The following is a 23,337-nucleotide window of genomic DNA, read 5'->3' on the forward strand; positions in this document are numbered from 1 at the left end:
TTTATTTCCTCTCCATTTTCCAGTGGAAGAGATGTTCTTTCATCTGCTCTGTATTCTATCGCCTCATTGGGGATGTGAAATCTATCACCAACTCTCACTCCTTATCAACAATAGCGAAATTGAACTTCCATGACACTCCTCCTACTGAGATGACTGTTGGACCAATAGCATATGGTAGAAGTGGCACTGGGTCAGTTTCTTAACCTCAGAAAGATTAAATTCTTAAAACAGTGGGAGCTTCCACTTCCTGTCTCTTGAAACACTCTAAGGGTCACCATGTAAAGACTCTGACAACACTGCAATTAACATGTTGGGAAGGCTTCAGGTGACAGTCCCAGGTGAGCCAAAACTTCCAATCATCTCTCCAAAGGCTCCAGACATGATATCTTATACTTTGCTGACTGGAGCATCCAAAGCCAAAACTACCTAATAACCTCAGTTAATATTTTGTAGGCAGAATAGTGTGGCTGAGCCCTACTCAAATGCTAATCCATAAGACTATCAGGTAGAATAAAATGACTGCTGTCAATACATTTTGGTTTCAATTTTTATGTAGCCACAGATTATCAGAACACAGTATTTTGAAAAATTCTCACTTCCTTCTTCTCTCTCTCCAGTTTGTTTTCATTTATAATATAAACATATTCAAGACTGGCCCAGTCTTTTAAAATCACTCATTTTATCCTAAGTCTTCAATTTTCTCCTTCTTTTCATCTGTTTCCACATTTCACTTCCCATCTTTCTGCAATGTGTATTTCTTTCCCTACCCATGCCCATGAATGTATTTTTGCAAAGATCAATGACAGGTTTTGCTAAATACAAATAGTCAATTATCAGTTTTTTCTTTCCTTCCTTGATCTCTGCATTGTGATCCTCCTGAACATTCACTCCTTTGAGAAATGTGATTCCCCTGGTCTCCTTAATATTGCTCTCTCGGTTTTATTTCCCTTATAAGTCTTCCTTTTCTCTTCTTGCTACCTGTACATTAAATATCAAGATTTCTCCAAGATTCTCTTCTCCACTTATCTCTTCCCTCCATGATTCTCACAGGCACCACAGAGCCATCCACACACTCATTGCTTCAAATAGATGCTCTGTCCAGGCACCTCCGAGTTTGTGTTTCAAGATAGACTTTCCTCTAGAATCAAAGGGGCAACTCTACTCCATGTTAACTTGAAGGTATTCAAATTTAACAAGGGAAAAAATAAAAATATGTTCATCTACCACCCTTCAGATTTCCATTCTACTCTCTCCTGGTCTACCACCCACTTGGGAGTTACATTTGACTCTTCCTTTAGTAGTGCTCATACTGATTCTACCTACTTCATATACATATATCTAAAATGAGTATATTCCTTTTCATATCATTTCCAACACCATTGCTCAGGATGTCACCATTTCTTATTGCAGACTCCTGGCCTCCAAACTCACTTCTGTCCCTACTATCTTGCCAGAGTGCTCAATAGCAAAAATGTTAAACTATCATTCATTTCATAAAATCCTTTAATGGAATCAGTCCACGTTGCCATTTAAGTTCCATAGCATGACACTTCCAAACCTTACCCACTACCTCTCATTTCATGCCTTTTCTCACTGGAGTCCTAACAGCCAACCATATTTGCAGTTCTATAAATTCACTGGGCTCTCTGGCACTACCAGCCTCTGTATCTGCTATCCCCCTCCATATAAAACATCCTTCCCCTGACTTCTAAACCAAATAGCAACTGTTTGTTGAAAGCTCAACTTAGCTATCACTATCTCAAATAAAAAGCCTTTCCTGCGCCCTCATTCAGTTTTTACATAACTTTCCTAGTGTGTTTACTCTATTGTACTCCTCCATGACATTTATTAAAATGTAATTTCTATTTAACATAATTTTCACTTCAACAGCCTATTTAGAAGTCTGTCTGAGGACTAAACTAAAGCCTCCTTTGAAGTTAGGGATTTTCTATCTCCTCAAATCATCTTCTGGCATAAAAATTATATGCATAAAAATATTTATTAAATGACTGAATGAGTGACATTTATTTGTCAGATTTCCTAGTTCATTTAGTCTTTTAAACAATATTACAAAAAATTATAAAATTCATTGACAGTAATTTTTCCCTATAAAGGAATAACGCTAAGAAAGAGCTGTATTGATATTCACCTTCTCAGCTTTTCTTTGCTTGAATGAAGGAAAGAAATCTGTTTGCTTTTCTCAAATTCTGACAACGGAACTTTAAATTCAAGACCAATGTCATTTTTTAGAGATTCAGAGCTGGAAAAAAGAGAAAATCAGACCATATATTAAAGAGTGAAATTGTTAGGCAATATTAAACAATCAGCACCAATACACTATTCAAACAATGCTTCTCTGTCTCTTGCTTCATACAAAAGGGAAACAAATATCAAAGCACTTTAACCTTACACATTTGGTGCAAATAGTTTCTTTTAAAATTTCAAAAGAATGTGTTAAAATCATTATAAGTTCAATAACTTATCAAAACTCTAAAATGTATTGCTAAAGTATGAGATACAAATAGCATTAAAACATTCTGATCTCATTAATTATGACTATCTCAAATTACAGACAGTCCCCATCTGACAATGGTTCACTTACAATCATTTTTCACCTTACAGTGGTGTAAAAGCATATCATTACCACCATCCTGTTTTTCATTTTCAGCACAGTATGCAATAAATTACATGAGATATTCAATCCTTAGATAACCTATTATAAAACAGGCTTTGTTAGATAATTTGGCCAACTGTAAGCTAAAACAAATGCTCTAAGAATGTTTAAGATAGGCTAGACTAAGATCTTCAGTAGCTGAGATGGAGTAAATGTGTTTTTGACATATTTTCAATTTATGATGAGTTAGATACAGCCCATCACGAGTCAAGGAGCAGGACTATATCTACTCTTCAGAAGGAAAGACACATTACAAGAAAAAGCATGAAGGATTAGAGGGCCAAGATACAACCTCTTCCAATTTGGCCAGCAAAAGGCAAATACTTTCCATTTTAAAATTTTTCATTTAATGGACACGGTCTGACTCTGCCATTTTTCTAGAACTTTGTCAGGTATAGTAAAGCTCTTTTTAGATTAAAATCCTAAATAAAAATCACAAGAACTGCTGCTATCACTACACTACTTAGGTAAGCTCATCTTTGGTTTAACCACATTTAACTGGCTGCCAAATCCCTTCCTTGTTCAAAATAGTAAATGGTGGCATTCTACAAATTCCAAAAGTGACTGACTTAAAATCTTCATCATCATCACTACCCACAGCCTCAGCACTTTCATCTATTCTTTGTAGCCCTAGGATCTATTTAAAACCTCCTTGGAAATAAGCTTAAAATGGAGAGACAAAAATCTACAAAAGCTGAATCTTCATAAACATTACATACTAGCATTGGAAAGACCTGATCCCTAGTTCAACTGACTGTCCAGTGCAGGTCTGAATGCCAGTGTATTATTGCTGAGGAAGACACAGGGGAACATGAGAAAGAGAGCCAGCAGAATACACTAAAACTTTCCCTGATTATCAAGAGGTTATCATAAAAGCTACCTAAGGTATGTAAAGAATCTCTAAATCCTTTCTACATGTGGATGTCAATAATTGTGGGAATGAGTTCATGAGTTAAAGAAAAACAATACAGAGAAAGCTGAGTGGTAGGTGGATATAGGTAAGGTTTGGGTGAAGAAAGAAGTCTACTGTTTTTTAAAAAGTATGACTATCACTGCCATCATTCCACTTTAGTGCTAACCCAGTCTCTACTAACACAGATAAAGTTCCCCAGGGGTGAGGAACTTAGCTACTTTACAAGTTGACCTGAACTCTTGTAGTCAGATATAATTGTTTCTTATACTGAGTTGAAACTTTCATAAACTGTACTCATGATCCAGGGTTCTGAAACACGAAAAGCATCCCATCTCTTTTCCACAAAAGGGCCTCTTTTTTTTGTATAACCCTCAACATTTGAGCTAGTATTCCATAGTCAACAAGTTCCCCAGAATTTTTAAATGAAATATATATAGCAAAAACTGCTAATATATGAAAAAATACAAAAGAAAAACTAACCAAGTGAATAGATCAGTAGAAAAATATCCCAGGTGTTCACTATAGGAACTTGGTAGGGGCGATCCATGTTCTTCAGGCCTTGCAGAATTTTCTTTCTTAACTGAGTTTTGAAAAAGGACGATTTTAATTCTAAAATCACTAATAATGATTTTACAAAGCAGTATTTTTAAAATAGAAAGCCATTTATAGATTTCACTCTGTGAAGCATAAAACCAGCCAGGTCAGAAAGCAAAATATTATTTACTCCAGGATATCTTCTTTTCAATCAGATTCTAGTAACTTAGCAACAGGTGTGCTTCAGACACATTCAGCTGAGTTTATTTATCAAGTGCCTATTTATAGGTAAATGTCAAGAGACAGAAAACATGCATGAGTCTTCAATTAGCAGCTGCACCATCAAAATATGGCTTCTGGAAAAATTTTTTTGCAGCTGCTCATCCTTGGAGCAAAGATGAGACAACTGGAAAGAGGCAGGATAGTGACCAATAGAAGGATGCTAGACAGGTGATGAGCAGCTGCTCTGCTTTCACTAAGGACCACAAAAGAACAAGTTGCACAAAGGACCATGGCTACTATGGTTAGCCATTTTCAAGAAGAACTCTGAATCTGCAGGGGCCGGTGGCCATGGAATGTTACAAAGCAAGCTCATTGATCTGGATATTTGAAAATAACATTAAAAATTTTTGTAAAATGGGAATACCCATTTATTTCTTTCAGTCTTATATTGATTAAATAAATTAACCTACGTAAAAATTAAATAAAAATAGCATTTGAAAAAAAGGCAGGGTAAATTCCAGCTGAATGCTGGAAAATGAACTTTTACAGGATTAGTTACATAAGATTATCTCCTGAAAAATGTATTCAGGCATATTTTAAGAAAAACATCTTAATTTAATTTTTAAGATAATCCCAGGTTCCCTGAAGTATAATTGACAATTCTAAATTGTGTATGTTTAGGATGTACAACTGGAGTTGGCGTACATAAACACTGTGAAATAATAGCAACAATCAAGTTAATTAACACATGCATCATCTCACCACCTTATTGTTATGTATTTTGTTTCTTTTTGTGTATGGGATGAGAACATTTGAGATGTACCCTCTTAACAGATTTCAAGTACTGTATTCAATTAAGCACCAAGTTAACTATAGGCAGCAAGCTGTAGTTCAGATCTCCAGAACTTATTAAGCTTACACAGCTGAAACTTTTCACCCCTTGACCAACATCTTCCATCACATCTCAATTCTAAAAGATTTCTCAGCTAGTATCCCAGGCCCAGGACAACTATAAGAACCAAAAACAGTCACTGACCAATACTAATTTCAAAATTTAATTTCAGAATTTAGTCTGTCCTTTCATAAGCAAAGCTAATTTAATTAGTTTGTGCTTAGATGCTAGCTATAACACATAATACAACAGGTAAAGAGATGAGAAAGACCAATACAAAGCAGAAAGTATTATACAATTTGAGGTTAGTGCCCCTGACTTTTGGACATCCATATAATGACACAGCATGGTTAATTCCATTTTAATGACCAAGATATTATGGTCACTAGGCTACCAAAAAAGAAAAAATAAATAACAATGTTGTTACCCAAAAAACAAAACAACAAAAAACTCTTATCTACAACACTACATTATGCCACATACTTTAACCCTCTGAGGATATAAAAAGTTTTTCCTACTATGTAAAGAGTGTATTTTTTTTTTTTTTTTGGTACCGGCAATCGAACTTGGGACCTTGTGCTTGCAAGGCAGGTGGCAGAATCACTGAGCTAAATCCCCGGCCCCATATATTTTTCTTTTTATTTACAATTATTTTCTTCTGGCCTGCATAACAAAGATAACATGTTCTTTACAATATATAACGAACAGTTAATCCTCAGCAAATAAAAGGCATAATTGGAATTTTAATGAGAATTTTCAAGCCTTTGGAAATTTATTTTTTACTCACCAGTATTTGAGAAATACATTTTCCAGTATTTTACCACAATACTCAGTTTTTCCCTTGTCAATGGTTCAGTTAAAGTAACATCAGCTCCACGCCCTGAAATACAACCTAAAAATCTTTGTATTAAACACTGGCCTTATGATTTCTATTTGAAGAAAAAACAGACACTATAGTTAACAGGCACATACCTTTAAATTTTTCAGGGATTATAAAAATAAACAGTAAATCTGTATTTTTCTTCATGCCAAATCTGAGAGGAGAAAAATGGTATAATGAAGCAAAATCATCATTCAAAAAATTGGGATTCAGGATCTTACTAGGAACTTAACTATAATAATTTTTATTTCTTTAGATTTTAAAATGATAGTATTGATATGGAAATTTAGTAAAAGTATCACCTCAAATCAGTGAGGAAAGAGATGGACCATTTTAAAAAAAAAAATCTTACTCAAATTTTTTTGAATTGCTCATCAGTTTATAAGAAATTTGGAGAAAAGAATGTTTTAAAGAAAAGTTTAGGGATGAAATTAGCAAAATTCAGAATACAGGCATTATATAAGACAAATGACCCCTTTAAAATACACACACACAGACAATTAAAGAGCAAGACAAAAAGTGAAAAAAAAGAGGGAAGAGAAAAATTGAATCTTGATTTGTAAAAACATATCTTTAAAAATCTCAAGGAGGAACAACTGAATATTGAGATTAGATGTTTTGACAACATTAAGGAGCAAGTATAAATTTTCAGGTATGTACATTATTAATATTGTGGGCTTTATCTGAATCCCTGTCTTATGTACTTATTAAACTATCTATGGATGAAATGAGATCATGTTGGATTTACTTTAAAATAATCCACCTATGGGCAGAGCAGCTTTGGAGAAAGGAGAGATGAAACATAGTGGCCAAATGTTCATTATACTATTCTATTTTTATATGCTTGAAATTTTCCAAAGTAAGACTTTTTTAAATAAATTATGGCATTATACTTAAAGAAACTCAGGAGTACAGTAAGTCAGCTCAGCCTTAGCTTTAACTAAAATGTAATGATTTTCCAATTGTAATGATACTGTGTACTTGAAATGAAACTTTAAAGAGAGTAAGGATCCTGAGAAAAATAAAGTATTCTTAAATACCTAAAGACATCTTTTATTAGAATATGGGTCATATATAGTTGTTACTTATTCATTAAAACCAGAACTGGGGGCCAGAGATTAAGCTCAGTGGCACCACACCTGCCTCACAAGTGCAAGGTCCTGAGTTCGATCCCCAGTGCCAAAACAAAACAAAACAAACTGAACTGGAATAATCCCCACTGCATAAAATACTATCCAGTTTATTTATAATTTTTTAAATGTTATGCAGTTTTCTAGTTTATTTGAAAATAAATATATACTATTCTATATTCCAAATTTTATTCTATGTATATTCATTCCTAAGTATCCATGGTGGACTGGCTCTAAGACCCCCTCGGGATAACAAAATCCTTGGATGCTCAAGTCCCCTGTATAAAATGGTATAATATTTGTATACAATCTACACATACTTCCTGCATACTTTAAATCATTTCTAGATTACCTATAGTGCCTAATACAATGTAAATGCTATGTAAACAGTTCTTATTCTGTATAATTTAGGGAATGATGACAAGGAAAACAATCTGTGTATCTTCAACACAGACACACCAAAAAAAATCCATCTACAACTGGCAGAATGTGGACAAGCAGAATGTGTAGATATGGAAAGCTGACAATATATAATTTATATATCTGAGTCATGCATATTGAGATCCTACTCTGTGCTGAACTCTGCTGTGCTCTGGGGAATACTATGGTTAACAGACAGACAAGTTCTCTGTTCTCATGGAGTTAATAGTTTCCTGGGGAGGAGAGATATTAAACAAATTACTAAAGACAATGAAGTGGCTGAAAATATAACTTGCACTATGAAGGTTTCAGGGTCCAAGAGAACACATGGTGGGCCATGACCTGCACTGCAGCTCCAATTGAAGCCTCCAAGTAAAAAGACCTCCACAGCTGGCCAAGGAGTCACTCACAGAAAAAGTGGGAGACAAGGGAAGGCAGGAAGTAGACACACAGCAGAAAACATTCTAGCTAAAGGCAGCAGCAGCACATGCACAGACTCTGGGGAGGTAGAAGTCACGGCAGTTTGAGAAAGAGAAAGAAGTTCAAGATAGCCCTAGCATGGAACCTGTGGGGAACAGAAGCATGAGATGAAACCAGAGATGGCAGGAGAGGCCTGGGCTCTGATCCTTCTAGGCCAAAAGAAAGATTTGGTATTTCATTAGAATGGGCAATGGGAATCTATTAACCTGGGAATAGCATGATTCTATTTTCATTTTAGAAACTTTACTTCACCTGTGTTGGGATAAATTGACAGGGGTGACACAGGTAGACTACAGTTATCCAGGCAAGAAGCTGATGTTGGAGAAGGCAGACCTGAGAACATTCTGTAAAAATAAATAATTCAGAATACTTACTACATTAATTACTTCAGGCAAGCAAGATTGTTGCTAAAATGTGACATTTACCTAGTTGAGGTCTATTGGGGCTTGATTATTCTGTGAATTCTGAGGAGTTTGGGTTGGAAGAGAAGAAAGGAAAGAATACACCATTGCCATGAAGAAATAGGAATAAATGGAAGGAAGGATGGCACTTGACTGACTAAATGTGGAGGAGGGGAAGGCACACTGGTGTATGGTGTGGAGGACATAGGGAACAAGAGTAACAGAAAGACACCTGCCACCATGACAACATTTCATATTTCTTAAGCAATAAGAAAGTGTGGAGTATAATGGAAGTATGGACAAGAGGATGAGGAAGGAGATGGGAAAGGAAATGGACTGAACAAATAGGACCCAGAAAAAATTATTAAATAATTCACAAAAATTATCTTATAAAATAAAAAAGTATAAGTCTCAGTGCTCTAGAATTAAAGAATTGAAAACAATAGATTCTTTACTTTTAGAAATCACCCTATGTCCAATGTGTAAAAGCATACAAATTGATTTTATTGACACTAAAATGTTAGATTGGGAGAAATTTGTATGCCCTGATGGTTTTTAAGCTTTACATCAGAGGTGGAGCACATGGATTTTTGTTGTTAGCCTGTGCTAACAATGACCAACCCAAATACTGAGCCTACCAGTGAAACCCTAATTATGGAGCTGTATGGGGACTTCAGCAATCAATAGAGTTCTCAAAATCCAATACTCCAGAGTTAAGCTCTGCTTCTCATTCACATTTTGCCCAAATCAATAGGATAAAAGACTTTCAAATTTCCAGTGTCACCAAAAATTTGTCCTCTTTCTAATGAATGAATATTTCTTAAAACCAAACTGAGCAACACAGAAGCAAAACAAAACAAAATCTCTTATTTATCCCAACTAACATCACTTCTCTTCCATATATCAAAATCTAACTGCAGGCTCTAAGACCTTATGAGTACTTCCCAACTGAAGTCTATTGTGTTTTAAAATTTGACATTTTACTTGGGGATAATTAATTTCTCCTTGTTTCACAAATTAAAATGAATGAATGTCAGGATAGTTCCTGAGAATCTACCCCACCTGTGAACCTGGGTACTGCTATTCAGTCTTCAACTCCTATGTCTGCCACTAGCACTCTAAGGAACTGGGTGGGGCCAGCCACTAGCTCCAGTTGCAGAATGCTTGTCCTCACTCTTGTCCCTACACCAGATCTAGCCATGTATTAGTCAGCTTCCTATCTCTGGGAAACAATACCCAACAACTACAACTTAAAAGAGGAGAGGCTTACTTTGATTCATAGTTCAGGGGGATTCAATCCATGGTTCACTGCCTCTAAGGCAAAAACATCAAGACAGAAGGGCATGGCAGAGCAAAGCTGCTTAGTTCATGGAGGCCAGGAATCAGAGCTGGAGAACAGTACCAGAGAAGGAGGAAAGGACCAGACATAGACCCCAGGCCATGCCTCTTTGACCTACCAAGACATACCCACAAGTTTGCTTCACAATCTCCTGGGCAGACGCAAAATCGAATCAAGTTGATGCTTCACCCTAACTGCCACATCCTACCCTTTGTCAACTTCATTCCCAAGCACATCTCCTTAAATCATACATAGTCTCCAAATGAAAACAATACCAAATATATAATATATAACATAATACAACTATCCCATGTACAACCAGAAATGCAACAGGTCCTTCCCCAAATTCTAAACATTTACAACATTTTTCTCAAAACCCAGGTCAAGTGTATTCTCTTCTGAGACTCAAAGAAAACTCTTAGCTATGAACCTCTATAAAAATAAAAAAGATTACATAATACCAAAGTACAATGGCATGGCATAAACATTTCTGTTACAAAAGGAGGAATGGAGGGATATAAAAGAATTAGACCAGCAGTCACACGGAACACACGCCCAATCAGCCCACTGCAGACAGGCAGGTCTGTGCACGCCCTACCAAGGTCCTGAGTCACGCGGAGGACACCAAATCACCCCACTGCAGGCAGGCAGCCAACTGATTCCACATTACAAAGGAGCAGAGGACACCAGACCACCAGACCACCAGACCAAGGTACTGAGTCCCACTGTTCCCGGCCAGGGGTAGGGGCTTCTGAGCCATCATCCCAGTGCTCCTGGTCCAGAGGAAGGGGCTTCACGGTCACCATCCCTCCCGCTGCTCCCAGCCCAGAGGAGAGGGCTTTTGGGCAACCTTCTGTCCTGCTGCTCCTGGCCCAGAGGAAGGGGCTTCCGGGCCAGTATCCCTCCCACCGCTCCCAGCCCAGAGGGAGGGGCTTCTGAGCTGCCATCCCACTGCTCCTGGTCCAGAGGAAGGGGTTTCCCGGCCACCATCCCTCTGGCTGCTCCCAGGCCACAGGAAAGGGCTTTTGGGTCACCATCCCTACTGCTGCTCATGGCCCCTGTCCCACCTCACCCACCTCAGAGGAGGTAATCTGTGCAGGAGCTAATAGCCCCCCACCCCAGTCGAAATGAGAAAACACATAAATAAGTCTCAAAACCAGACTTCCAGATCACCTACAGCAATCCCAAAGGGAAATGAGATGGAACACTCTGATACTCAACCACCTGGACCCACTGAACTGGCAACAAAAGGGGATCTGGAAAAAATGAAATCAGAAATAATTTCTCAGATAACAGGAGAAATTGGGCCCTTAGTGCATGACATGATTAATAAATCTAGAGAGGAGCTGAGGAACATGATGGAATCCCAACATAAAAAACAAATGAAATCCATAAAACAGATGCAAATAGATTTCCAGGACATGAAAAACTCCACTGAAAGTCTACACAGCAGAATGAGCCAATGTGAGGACACAATTTCAGATATAGAAGATAAGACTGCAATTAGTGACCAGGAAAAGAAAAATTGCTTCAGAATTATAAGGGAACATGAGAAATCAATCCAGCAGCTGCTAGATGATGAAAAAAAGAATACCATAAGACTGATTGGGCTCAATGAAGAAAAAGGAGAGCATGCACATGACATAAAAAATCTCTTCACAGAAATAATGGCAGAAAACTTCCCAAGCAGGGGAAAAGAGCTTGACATACAGATAAGTGAGGCAGATAGGACTCCAAATAGCCTTGATCAAAAAAAATCTACACATAGGCATATACTAGGTAAGATTCCAGAAACACAACAGAAGAACAAAGTTCTACAAGCAGTCAGAGAAAAGAAACAAATCACATACAAAGGAAAGCCCATCAGAATCACAGCAGACTTCTCAACACAAACCATCAAGGCAAGAAGAGCTTGGAGTGACATATTCCAAGCCCTAAAAGAAAACAACCTCCAACCCAGATGGATGTACCCTGAAAAACTATCTTTCAAAATGGATGGAGAAATAAGATACTTTCATGACAAAGAGCATCTTAGGAACTTCGTGAATACCAAACCAGCACTCCAAAGAATTTTACACAAAAGCCTAGGAACAGACATTGAGGATCACAACCCCAGGAAGCAAAGCAGAATGAACCCATCTGGCATGACAAGAAATTAAATGGAAATGGGGAGAACCCAACAAAAAGAAAAAGTCATGGCAATGACAAGTCAATACGTTTCAGTTATAACCATCAACGTTAATGGTCTCAATTCACCAATCAAAAGAAATAGACTGGCAGACTGGGTCAAGAAGCAAAATCCAACAATATGCTGCATACAAGAAACACACTTCATTCCAAAGGAAACTCATAGACTGAAAGTTAAAGGGTGGAAAACAATACTCCATGCGACAGGAACCCGAAAAAAGCAGGAGCTGCTATCCTCTTTGCAGATCAAGTAGATTTCAAACCAACACTGATTAAGAGAGACAAAGAAGGATGCTACATCCTTGTAAAGGGAAGAATCCAAGAGGAAGAGATGACAATCATAAATATCTATGCACCAAACACTAGTGCACCCAACACTATATAAAACAAATACTAATGGACATGAAAAGTCATATATGCACTAATACAATTGTAGTGGGGGACCTCAACACCACACTGTCACAAATAGATAGATCAACCAGACAAAAAATAAGTAATGAAACACTAGAACTCAATCGAACTCTTGAACAAATGAACTTAACAGATGTTTACAGAGTCTTCCACCACACAAAATCAGAATACACATTCTTCTCAGCTGCACATGGGTCATTCTCCAAAATAGACCACATACTCACACACAGAACATGTTTAAGTAAGTGCATAGGAATTGAAGTTATCCCCTGTATATTATCAGACCATAGTGCGATGAAATTGGAGATCCATAGCAAAAGAAACTCAAAAAATTTCATAAGCATGTGGAAATGGAACAACACACTTCTGAATAACCAATAGGTCACACAGGAAATTAAAGAAGAAATCACACAGTTCCTTCAATTAAATGACAAGGACAATACAACATATCGGAATCTATGGGACACAACGAAAGCAGTCTTACGAGGGAAATTCATAGCAGTGAATACGCATATTAGGAAAACAGAACGAGCCCAATTAAACAACCTGATGCTGAACCTCAAACTTCTAGAAAAAGAAGATCAGGACAACCTCAGAGCTCATACAAGGGAGGAAATTATAAAGATCAGAGGAGAAATCAATGCAATGGAGACTAAGAGAACGATCCAAAAAGTCAATGAAGCCAAGAGTTGGTTCTTTGAAAGAATCAACAAAATTGACAAACCTTTAGGCAACCTTGTGAGAAAAAGGAAAGAAAAGGCCCAAATCCATGCAATTAGGAATGAAAAGGGTGAAATTACAATGGACCCAGCAGAAATCCAGAGGATCATCAATACCTACTTCCACAACCTATATGCCAATAAGATGGACAACACAGAAGAAATGGACAGATTCCTAGATACATATGAATTACCAAAGTTGAATGAAGAAGACCTAAAAATTCTGAACAACCCAATATCAACCAATGAAATTCAAAAGGTAATTAAAAACTTATCAACTAAGAAAAGCCCAGGCCCTGATGGCTTCACTGCTGAATTCTACAAGACATTTAGAGAGGAACTGCTGCCACTACTGTTTAAACTCTTCAATGAAATTGAAAGGGAAGCAATACTCCCAAATTCATTCCTGGAAGCAAGCATCACCTTGATCCTCAAAGCAGAGAAAGACCCAACTGAAAAAGAGAACTATAGGCCAATCTCACTAATGAACATAGATGCAAAAATCCTTAATAAGATACTGGCAAATAGAATGCACAAGATCATCAAGAAGATCATACACCCTGATCAAGTGGGATTCATCCCAGGGATGCAGGGATGGTTCAATATACGAAAATCAATTAATGTAATACAATATATCAATAGAGCCAAGGACAAAAACCATATGATTATCTCCATAGATGCAGAAAAAGCATTTGACAAAATCCAACATGCATTAATGATAAACCCCTACAAAAAATTGGAATAGATGGTCTCTACCTCAAACTGATAGAAGCCATCTATGAAAAACCAACAGCCAATATCATACGAAATGGTCGAAAACTGAAATCCTTCACACTAAAATCAGGAACAAGACAAGGATGTCCACTATCACCACTCTTGTTCAATATAGTTCTGGAAACACTAGCCACAGCAATCAGACAAGAGAAAGAAATAAAAGGAATAAAGATAGGAAATGAAGAAGCCAAATTGTCATTATTTGCAGATGACATGATACTCTATATAGAAGACCCCAAGAACTCCACCAAAAGTCTTCTAGACTTAATAACCAAATTCAGTCAAGTATCTGGTTACAAGGTCAACACACAAAAATCAATAGCTTTCCTCTACACCAATGACAGACTCACTGAGAGAGAAACAGGGCAAATAATTCCTTTCACAATAGCATCCAAAAAACTGAAATACCTAGGAATCATCCTAATGAAAGAAATCAAAGACCTCTTCTCTGAAAACTATAGCACTCTGAAAAGAGAGATTGAAGGTGAGGTCAGAAAATGGACAGACATCCCCTGCTCCTGGGTAGGAAGGATTCATATAGTGAAAATGGCCATACTTCCAAAACTGCTATATAGATTGAATGCAATTCCAATTGAGATCCCACCAGCATACTTCATAGACCTCGAGAAAACAATCCAAAAATTCATTTGGAACAAGAAGAGACACAGAATAGCAAAAGCAATTCTAGGTAACAGAGACATGGCAGGGGGTATCACAATCCCCAACCTGCAACTCTACTACAAAGCTACTGTGATAAAAATAGCATGGTACTGGCAAAGAAACAGACTTGAGGACCAGTGAAACAGATTAGAAGATGCAGAAACAACGCCAGACACACTCAGGCATCTCATCTTTGACAAAGGAGCCAAACACCCTCACTGGAGGAAAGATAGCCTCTTTAATAAATGGTGCTGCAAAAATTGGGCTTCAACTTGCCAAAGATTAAAACTAGACCTATATCTCTCACCATGCACTCAACTAAAATCAAAATTGATTAAAGATCTAAATATAAAAATAGAAATTCTGAATTGGCTGGAACAGAGGTTAGATAGAACTCTTGAAGACATTAGTGTAGGAAAAGATTTTATGAACAAAACCTCAGTTGCCTGTAAACTAGCACAAACAATCAACAAGTGGAATCTCTTATTAAAAAGCTTCTGCACAGCAAGGGAAACCACCAACAGTGTGAAGAGACAATCCCCAATGTTGGAAAAAATCTTCACCTGCTGTTCCTCAGACAAAGGTCTACTATCTCGAATCTATAAAGCACTTAAAAAAATCAGAACTCCCAAATTTCAAGACTGAATCTGAAAATGGGCATCTGAAATGGACAGACATTTCTCAGACAAAGAAGTAGAAATAGCAAATAAACATATGAAAAAGTGTTCAACATCCCTGGTCATTCAAGAGATGCAAATGAAAACGCTGAGATTTCACCTCCCTCCAGAAACAATCCTGCTATCATGAAATCAACCAATAACAAATGCTGGTGGGGCTGTGGGGAAAGAGGAACCCTGCTCCACTGCTGGTGGGAATGTAGACTGGTGCAACCACTGTGGAAATCAGTATGGAGATACCTCAAAGAACTAGGACTGGAAATCCCATTTGACCTAGCTATTCCACTGCTGGGGATCTTCCCCAAAGAATTAAGAATCATACCACAGTGATATATGTGCACCCATGTTCATAGCAGCACAGTTTGTAATAGCTAAAACTTGGAAACAGCCCAAATGCCCATCAACTGGAGTCTGGATAAAGAAAATGTGGTTTTTTTATAAAATGGAGTACTACTCAGCCATAAAAAGTGAGAAATTAGAGACATTTATAGCTAAGTGGATGCACATTGAAGCAATACTCTTAAGTGAAATAAATAGGACACAGATGTGTAAATACCAAATAGGTTCTCTGGTGTGAGAAACTGAAAGTGTAAATAAGGACTAAAATGTATAATAGGTAATGTGAAATAGGAAGAAAAGGGGCAAAGGGGAAGGAAGTGGGAGGGCTAGGAGAAAGGATAGAAGGGCATGGGATTAATATGAGAAAATGGAAAAATAGGAACAAAATCTTTGTAAATAGGGAGGACTGGAGGGGTTGAAGGGAGGGCTGGGCAAGGGTGAAAAATAAGAACCAAGAGAGACTATGTAAAGGTGCAAATTTCCAATGATGAATGTCATTATATTGTATACCTAAAATGTACCAATGATTAGAATGAATAATCGATAATGTAAAATAGGAAGAAAAGGTCCAAAGGGGTAGGGGTAGTGGGAGGCACAGGGGAAAGGAAAGAAGGGAAAGGAAAAAATGATGAGAAATGGAAAAAATGGAAATAAAGTCTTTGTAAATAGGGAAGGGTGGAGGGCGTGAAGGGAAGGCTAGGAATGGGGAAAAAATAAGAACCAAGATGCATCATGTAAAGGTACAATTCCCAATGAGAAATGTAATTGTGTTGTATACCTACAATGTACCAATAAAAGAATTTAATACAAAAAAAAAAAAGAATTAGACCAAAGCAAGACTGAAACTCAGAAGGGTAAACATTATGTCCTGCAGCTCCATATCCAGCACCTGGGATACATGATGGTGAAATGCTGAGTACCAGAGACCCTGAGTGGCCCCACCCCTACAGCCTTGCTGGATCCATCTAACCTCTCTCTTGAGCTGGATCCACTCATAGCCTGTAGCTTTTTTCTACATATGTTCCACATTCTTGGCATCTCCAATTTCCTGGGTCTCCAATGCTTCATTTCACAGCTTCACATACTTCCCTTTCAAAGGCCTGGTGAGGCCTTCTTCTGATATCTGGATGGAATCCTCCCTGACCCAATAACTCTTGCAGAAGCATGCTAGTAAAATCAGCTTCATGTGGATGATGTGAAGGTCTGCTGCCAGCTCAATCAGTATCCAAGACCTCTGGAGCATAGTTAGAGCAGCTTCTGAGTGTCTGGATGGCAGTACACAGTGAAATAAATCCTGGGAACTAATTCCTTAGTTCCAAGGACTCTCTTATCAAACCAAATGTGTACATGTTTGCACTTTTGAGTGGGCAATAAAAAGGATCTTCCTGATTCTTGAGATGCCCTCAAGGCATCTTTCTTCTTGTTCCTGTACAAGGTTACTATATTTGGTTCCTTTTTTTTTTTTTTTTTTTTTGGTACTGGGGATCGAACTCGGGTCTTTGTGCTTACACAGCAGGCAGAGAAACCACTGAGCTAAATCCCCGGCCCTGGTTCCTTTTTAATCATGCTAATCTCTTCAGCAACTTCACTTCCTTTGCCCCAAATTTACACATGGTTCCTTCTGGGCAAAAATACAAATTTTGTCAAATTTTTGTGCTCTGTTTTTTGCTCATGATTGTCACTAAATTTGGCTGAAAGGAGTCAGCAGGTCTCATGCCACTGACTATTGTGCTGTCTTAAAATTTCCTCTGCCATCGCTTCTCAGCCTGCTGGCTAAGATCAAGTGTAAAATTTCCTCTGCCAGATTAATTGGTCTACTGCCCTTAATCTCAGTATCCCACAAATTCTCAAGACATGGGCAAAATGTAGACAATTTTTTTTGCCAGAATGTAACACACATGGTCTCTAGAGTCCAATTATCACTGAAGACCTCTTTCCAACTGTATAACCGCCTGAGCTTGGGCTTTACTAGCCATATTCCTATTGGGATTCTTGCCTTCTGAGCTCTGACCAGAATCATTCTTTCAACAGTATTCTACAGGATCTCTAGCTCTCATCTCCAAGCCTTTCCAAAATTCTCCTGCAAACCAGTTCCAAAGGCTTCTAAACCACAGGATCAAATATGGTCACAACAAGCAACCCCCCCTTTCTCTGCTTTCTCTGGTATCAATTTTCTGTATCAGTCACTTTCCTGTCACTGAGACAGAGTACCCAATACCAACAACATAAAGGAGAGATTTAATTTAGCTCCTGGTTCAGGGGATTTAGTCAATTGTCTACTCCCTCCAAGGTAAGAACATCATGGCAGAAAGAACATCATGGTAAAGCAGAGCTGCTCAGTTCATGGTGGCTTTAGAGTGGAACGGGAGAACAGCACCAGAGAGGAAGGGCTCAGGGACCAGATATAGCCCCCAAGGTCATACCTCCTTGACTTAATCAACACACCCACAAGTGTGTTCCACCAATTCTCTGGGCAGATCCCAATTCTGCCCTAACCACCACACCCTACTAGCTAGAAAACAAAAAGATCAAATATGAGTGGCAACCAAAATATATGGTAAATGTTTAAATTTTTAAAAATATATTATAGGCTGGGCATGGTGGCATACACCTGTAATCCCAGCACTCTTGCTGAGGCAGGAGGATTGCCGTGAATTAGAGGCCAGCTTGAGTTATATAATGAGTTCAAGGCCAACCTGAACTACATAGCAAGACTCTTATGTGTATGTATGTATGTGTGTATATAAAATGTATATACCATATATATACACTAATATATATAACAAAAGATACATTACCATTAATCCCTCTCAAAATACTCCTCCACACTTTGAACACACTTATTTCATTGTTCTTGCCACTTTCTGAAGCACTTCTGGAAGTTCTTTTTAGTATCTTTGTGAGGTATGATCAGAACCGTGAATGATGCTGCTGAGTGCCATCCAACAGAAAGGCAGGCTCATAAAAAAAATTATAGTGTGTCCTCATCCACCTTATTCACTGGATCTGGCACCATGAGACTTTTGGCTCTTTCCTGAAGTCAAAATGACCATAAAATGTAAAATAAATGTTTTGAATCAATTTAGGACATCAAGGTAACCACAACAGCACAACTAAAGACATTCATGAAAAAAAGACTTCCAGAACTGCTTCAGAAAGTGGTAAGAATAATAGGATAAGCGTGTTCAAATTGAAGGGAGGTATTTTGAGGGGGGATCAATGGCAATGTCTCTTTTACTGTAATATCTTTAAAATTAAAATATTCACATTTTGGATCACCCTTCAGAAACATGTTTTGAGCTGAGTTAAGGAAAGCATCAATCTCTGTAAGCTAGGATCTATGTAAGTCAAGAGGTCTTACATGTCTCTCTGAACTGGATAAATTTTAAAAACTCATTTCATTTAGAGCCATAAGGACTTGAAGGAGCAAACATTGGTACTATTTGGGTCCTAACCTTCTTGAATACAGTTATGCATTGGACTGTTCATGGACCAAAGGTAGCCAAATTAAGCTGGCATGGTTTGAGACTCACAAGAAATAAGTTTAACTGCTTAATAACTATTTTGAATAAGAAAGTCAATGCTTTTACTGTGAATATGAAAACAGTGAGTTCACTTGCTACTCTGAATGCATCTGTGATAAAATGTAGTAACACTCTAACAGTTTATGCTGGTCCCACTAAAGGTTAGTATGCCCTCCTCTCATTGCACTATTTGACAGAAAAGCTCCTCATAATTTTCCTAAGTCAAGTGTACCATGTCACGTGGTGCTAGAAATTTTAAATATCTAGAACTTTGCTCCATCTCTGTTCATGTGTACCACCAATCCAATTTATAAGACAAATATTTTAGTAAAACTACAACCATGTGCTGCTAAATGATGAACACATTCTAAGAAATGCATTGTTAGGTGGATTCATCACTGTGCAAACATCACAGTGCATACTTTTACAAACCTAGATGGAATAGGTGAATCACTTGATGTAACCTCTTGGTAAAATCAAGACACAATAAACATGAGATGTGAGGTTGTTGCCAGCTAACACAGCATACAATTTTACAGTAAAATTTTTTATAAGTGGAAGGAATACCCTCTAAGTATAAAATGTAAACATATAAACCAGTAACATAGTCATTTATTATCAAGTATTATGCACTGTATATGCTACTGACTTAAACATTATGCACCACATTACGCAGCACAGCTATACTTAGATATTTTGTTGTTACTGTGTTTACTGCCAAGTATGATGGGACTAGGTCATGCAAACTCACAAAGATTTACTCAGTTGTACTCTTAACATACTGAGTTGCACTGTTAGTCCAAGGATGTTCTGGAATTGGGGTCATAAAAGGCAAAGTTGTTAGATTCTTACGGCTCATAAGAATGTTCTTTCTAATGAATTGATCAGACAAGTGAAAGTACATGTGGAAAAATGAAATCAGATCCAAATTGGATTTGTAAACAGAGCAACTGGAACTACAATCTGCATTCCTTTCTTTTTACTTAAAAGCTTTGAGTTCATGAGAATTATGGAATGTTCAGAACTATAGAGCCATTTTATGGAAAGGAAAACCACAACTCCAGTGAGGATCCATATTTGGCTGATGAATTTTAATTTCTGTACCTGCATTTAGAAGCTATAAGTTTAGGATATATCTGAATTATTAAACATCTGCCCTTTGAGTTGACTTAATTTTGATAAGTGACTTAAACAAGAGTGAAATATCCTGGAATTCTGGAGTGGACCCTAGGAATCCTAAGATTATCCTAAACTACATTACCCTGGGTAGTGTGTGAGTTCATCAGGCTCAGTAAAAATTCATCCTTTCAATATATTCATAAAATGAAAAACAAATTAGGGAGTACTATCAGGAATGCTAACCTATATTTGAGATATGCCATAATTCTTAAGAATGTGTCTGGAAATTGCCAATATTTTTATGAACAATTAAAGTAGATCAACGATTACCACTGAACTTAAAATATAGCTCTTAAAAAAATCTTTTATGTAGGCTGCTTTCATTTTATTCTGTTATAGGTAACAGACTAAACTCTATTCTTATTTTCAATAAAAATCCATACTCTTTGCAGATAAATAGATTTGTGATCATGTGTTCTGCAGGTGTAAATAAATGTGGAAACTTCTACTCTATAACAAATTCCTCATTTCCTGGAAGGGAACATAATGTGTCCAGAGAAAGAAGAGTAAGAAAAATACTGTAGTTGTACATTTTGCTGGACCAATCCACAGTTCGAGGTACTATAAAGCAAAAACAAATACTAATGGGAAAAATTTATAAAACAGAAGAAGCAAAGCTAAATCAGTCAATTCATTTGGGGTTAATAATTAAATGTTAGCCAAGGGCCAGGGATTTAGCTCAGTGGTTCCACCGCCTGCCTCGAAAGCACAAGGTCCTGAGTTTGATCCCCGGTACCAAAAAAAAAAAAAAAAGTTAGTCAAAAGTCAAAAGATACTATGCCTTAGGAAACATGAAGTTTTAAACACTGTACAATGAGGCATTATGTATATAGGACTCATTACTCCAAGGAAAACAGTGTGTTGAGAACCCTCCACAAGGGTTTAATAATTCATAAACTCCTAACAGTTTTGAGGGCAGGAGAGGGAATCTCTAGACATTCCTCTGAGGCCAGAAACACAAAAATAAAGCTTCCAAAAAGAAAACTTCCCCATTTCAAAGAGGAATACAAAAGCTAATCTCATTGTCCACCCCCAGTGGAATTTCCCCTACTCATCTATACACTCATTCACTTATACTTTTATAAAGGTAGATAATACTGGCTCTTAGTCAAGGCCTATATTATGAATTGGGAATAGACCAACAAGAGACAAGAAAAACATATCCAAGTATTTCCACAAATTTACCTTTTTTCATTTCAAATACTTTTACAGAAAAATATTAGAACTACTGTATTCATATCCGTACATTTAGTACTTTCATCTACCTTCTTTTGTCTGCTAAGAAATATTACACTGTGGATTTGGAGTGTAGTTAAGTGGTAGAGTGCTTGCCTGGGACATACCAGGCCCTGGGTTCTAGCCACAACACTGGAAGAGAGGAGGGGAGAAGAAAAGAAGATGAATCTCAAAGGTGTCAAATAAATGGCTTTAATACAAAAGTCAAATATGTACATACTTTTAGAAAAAAACCTGAGGGGAGAGTAAGGAGTTTTAGCTGAGTTTTGTGGAAATAAGCCATACAGTTTTAGGCAAAATCACTTTGGCCTTAGTTTTCTCATCTGTGAAAAATAGGGGCAATGAAACCTCACTTTACAAATCTCACAGATCTGTGGAAAAATCAAAAATACTAGGTGAATGTAATATTGTGACAAGTCCTCAACCAGGTAACTCTATCTACAGATCTTTTAATAATACAGGCATATACTCAGAAGGACAGTTCATAAAATGTTTGGTGTGAAATCCACTACTGAGGCAGATGGTTTGCTTGGTTTGCCTAGAAATCATATTCCCAATAGAATGCCAAAAGAAATGCAGAAGCCCAGCTGTTCTAAGAAACCTCAGGAGTACTATCTGTCTTTTCTTAAGTTATTCAATGGGCTTGTTCCCACTCCAACAGTTTTCTTCCCCTAATACGTATAAGTTGCTCATTCTGATCTCTTCAAGGATCACAATATTATCTCTAAACTTTCTGCTTGAGCCTAAAAAGGCCTGTCCTATAATTTTGACAAGTTTGTATGCATTCCAATATTACCTATAATTCCATTTTCTCTATGCCATCTTTTTGTAGAAAGAGTACAAGTTTGTTCCCACCTAATTCTATTTAAAGACATTTTAAGTGGTTCAAAATCCTACACAGGCAGGAAAGAACCTAACTCTTCCAACACCAGACTCCAAATTTTGAGAGGTGGAGTAAACTAGAAAGAAGTAGAACTTCTATGGAGCTACAAGATGAAAGAGAAATGTTGGAGGTAATAATGTCTCATCTCAATGGATCCAGAGTGAGCCTCAAGGCTCCAAGAGACTGCTTCAGTCCAGAGCCAGCACAGCCTAAAGCTGAGAAGCTTGCTTGTTTTAATATTTGCCATAACAATTAATGAACTCTGAAAAGATGCATCATTTTAATTCTAGTTATTTAAAAAGCATACCTACAGGAGTAATGTAAGCACTTTATACCAAATAAATTTCTATAACGAATTCTTGCATTCTCACCCATATATATGATTTCACAAGTTAAAATAATTCTTATAACAGTGTGTCAAACTGGCAATAAAAACATGAATCTAAATTCTCCTGGTGAAGATATGCTTCCTTTTAAAATGTAAAGTAGAAATATATCAGCTTTCAGGATTTTTATAGAGATACATTTTAAAAAGAACTATGCTAAAGATACAGAGTTAGGAGTTTAAAGTTTACCTAATTGACTTGATAGCTTCTAGCTCCTCAGCAGTTAGGAATGAAGTTATCTTCAAGAAAACTATGTCAAATGTGCAGTCATCCAAAAGTGTAGCTGCCTTCTTCACATCACTAATGGTGATGGTAACTTCTGCTGAACTTGGAAAGAATTTCTGTATATCATCAGCCAGGTAGCAAACAGTGACATCTCCAACTAATAAAAGATCTATTTTTTCCTGTAAGAGGAGGAAGAAAATAGCAGCAGTGCATAATTACTATCCGGGCATAGAGAAAATATTGTGAGTGAGA

At 37.2% G+C, this 23,337-nt stretch overlaps 1 protein-coding gene across 2 annotated transcripts in view; it reads right to left on the bottom strand.

Moving 5' to 3' along the window:
• Sohlh2 (spermatogenesis and oogenesis specific basic helix-loop-helix 2) overlaps positions 1–23,337 on the bottom strand; it is an 81,004-nt gene that overhangs the window by 47,557 nt on the left and 10,110 nt on the right. For both annotated transcript variants that reach the window (XR_002398295.2, XM_021266483.2), the window contains exons 2-6: positions 23,050–23,264; positions 6,208–6,269; positions 6,023–6,127; positions 4,068–4,167; positions 2,150–2,260 (exon numbers count right to left, since the gene is read on the bottom strand). Coding sequence is in view for 1 of the 2 variants with exons in the window: in XM_021266483.2 (XP_021122142.1) it covers positions 2,150–2,260; positions 4,068–4,167; positions 6,023–6,127; positions 6,208–6,269; positions 23,050–23,264 (593 nt within the window). In the remaining variant the exon portion in view is untranslated. The remainder of the gene's footprint in view (positions 1–2,149; positions 2,261–4,067; positions 4,168–6,022; positions 6,128–6,207; positions 6,270–23,049; positions 23,265–23,337) is intronic.

The sequence above is a fragment of the Heterocephalus glaber genome, unplaced genomic scaffold, assembly GCF_053883595.1.
Source record: "Heterocephalus glaber isolate CG9 unplaced genomic scaffold, H.glaber_assembly_v1.0 deba00001720, whole genome shotgun sequence".
NCBI classification, from domain to species: domain Eukaryota; kingdom Metazoa; phylum Chordata; class Mammalia; order Rodentia; family Bathyergidae; genus Heterocephalus; species Heterocephalus glaber.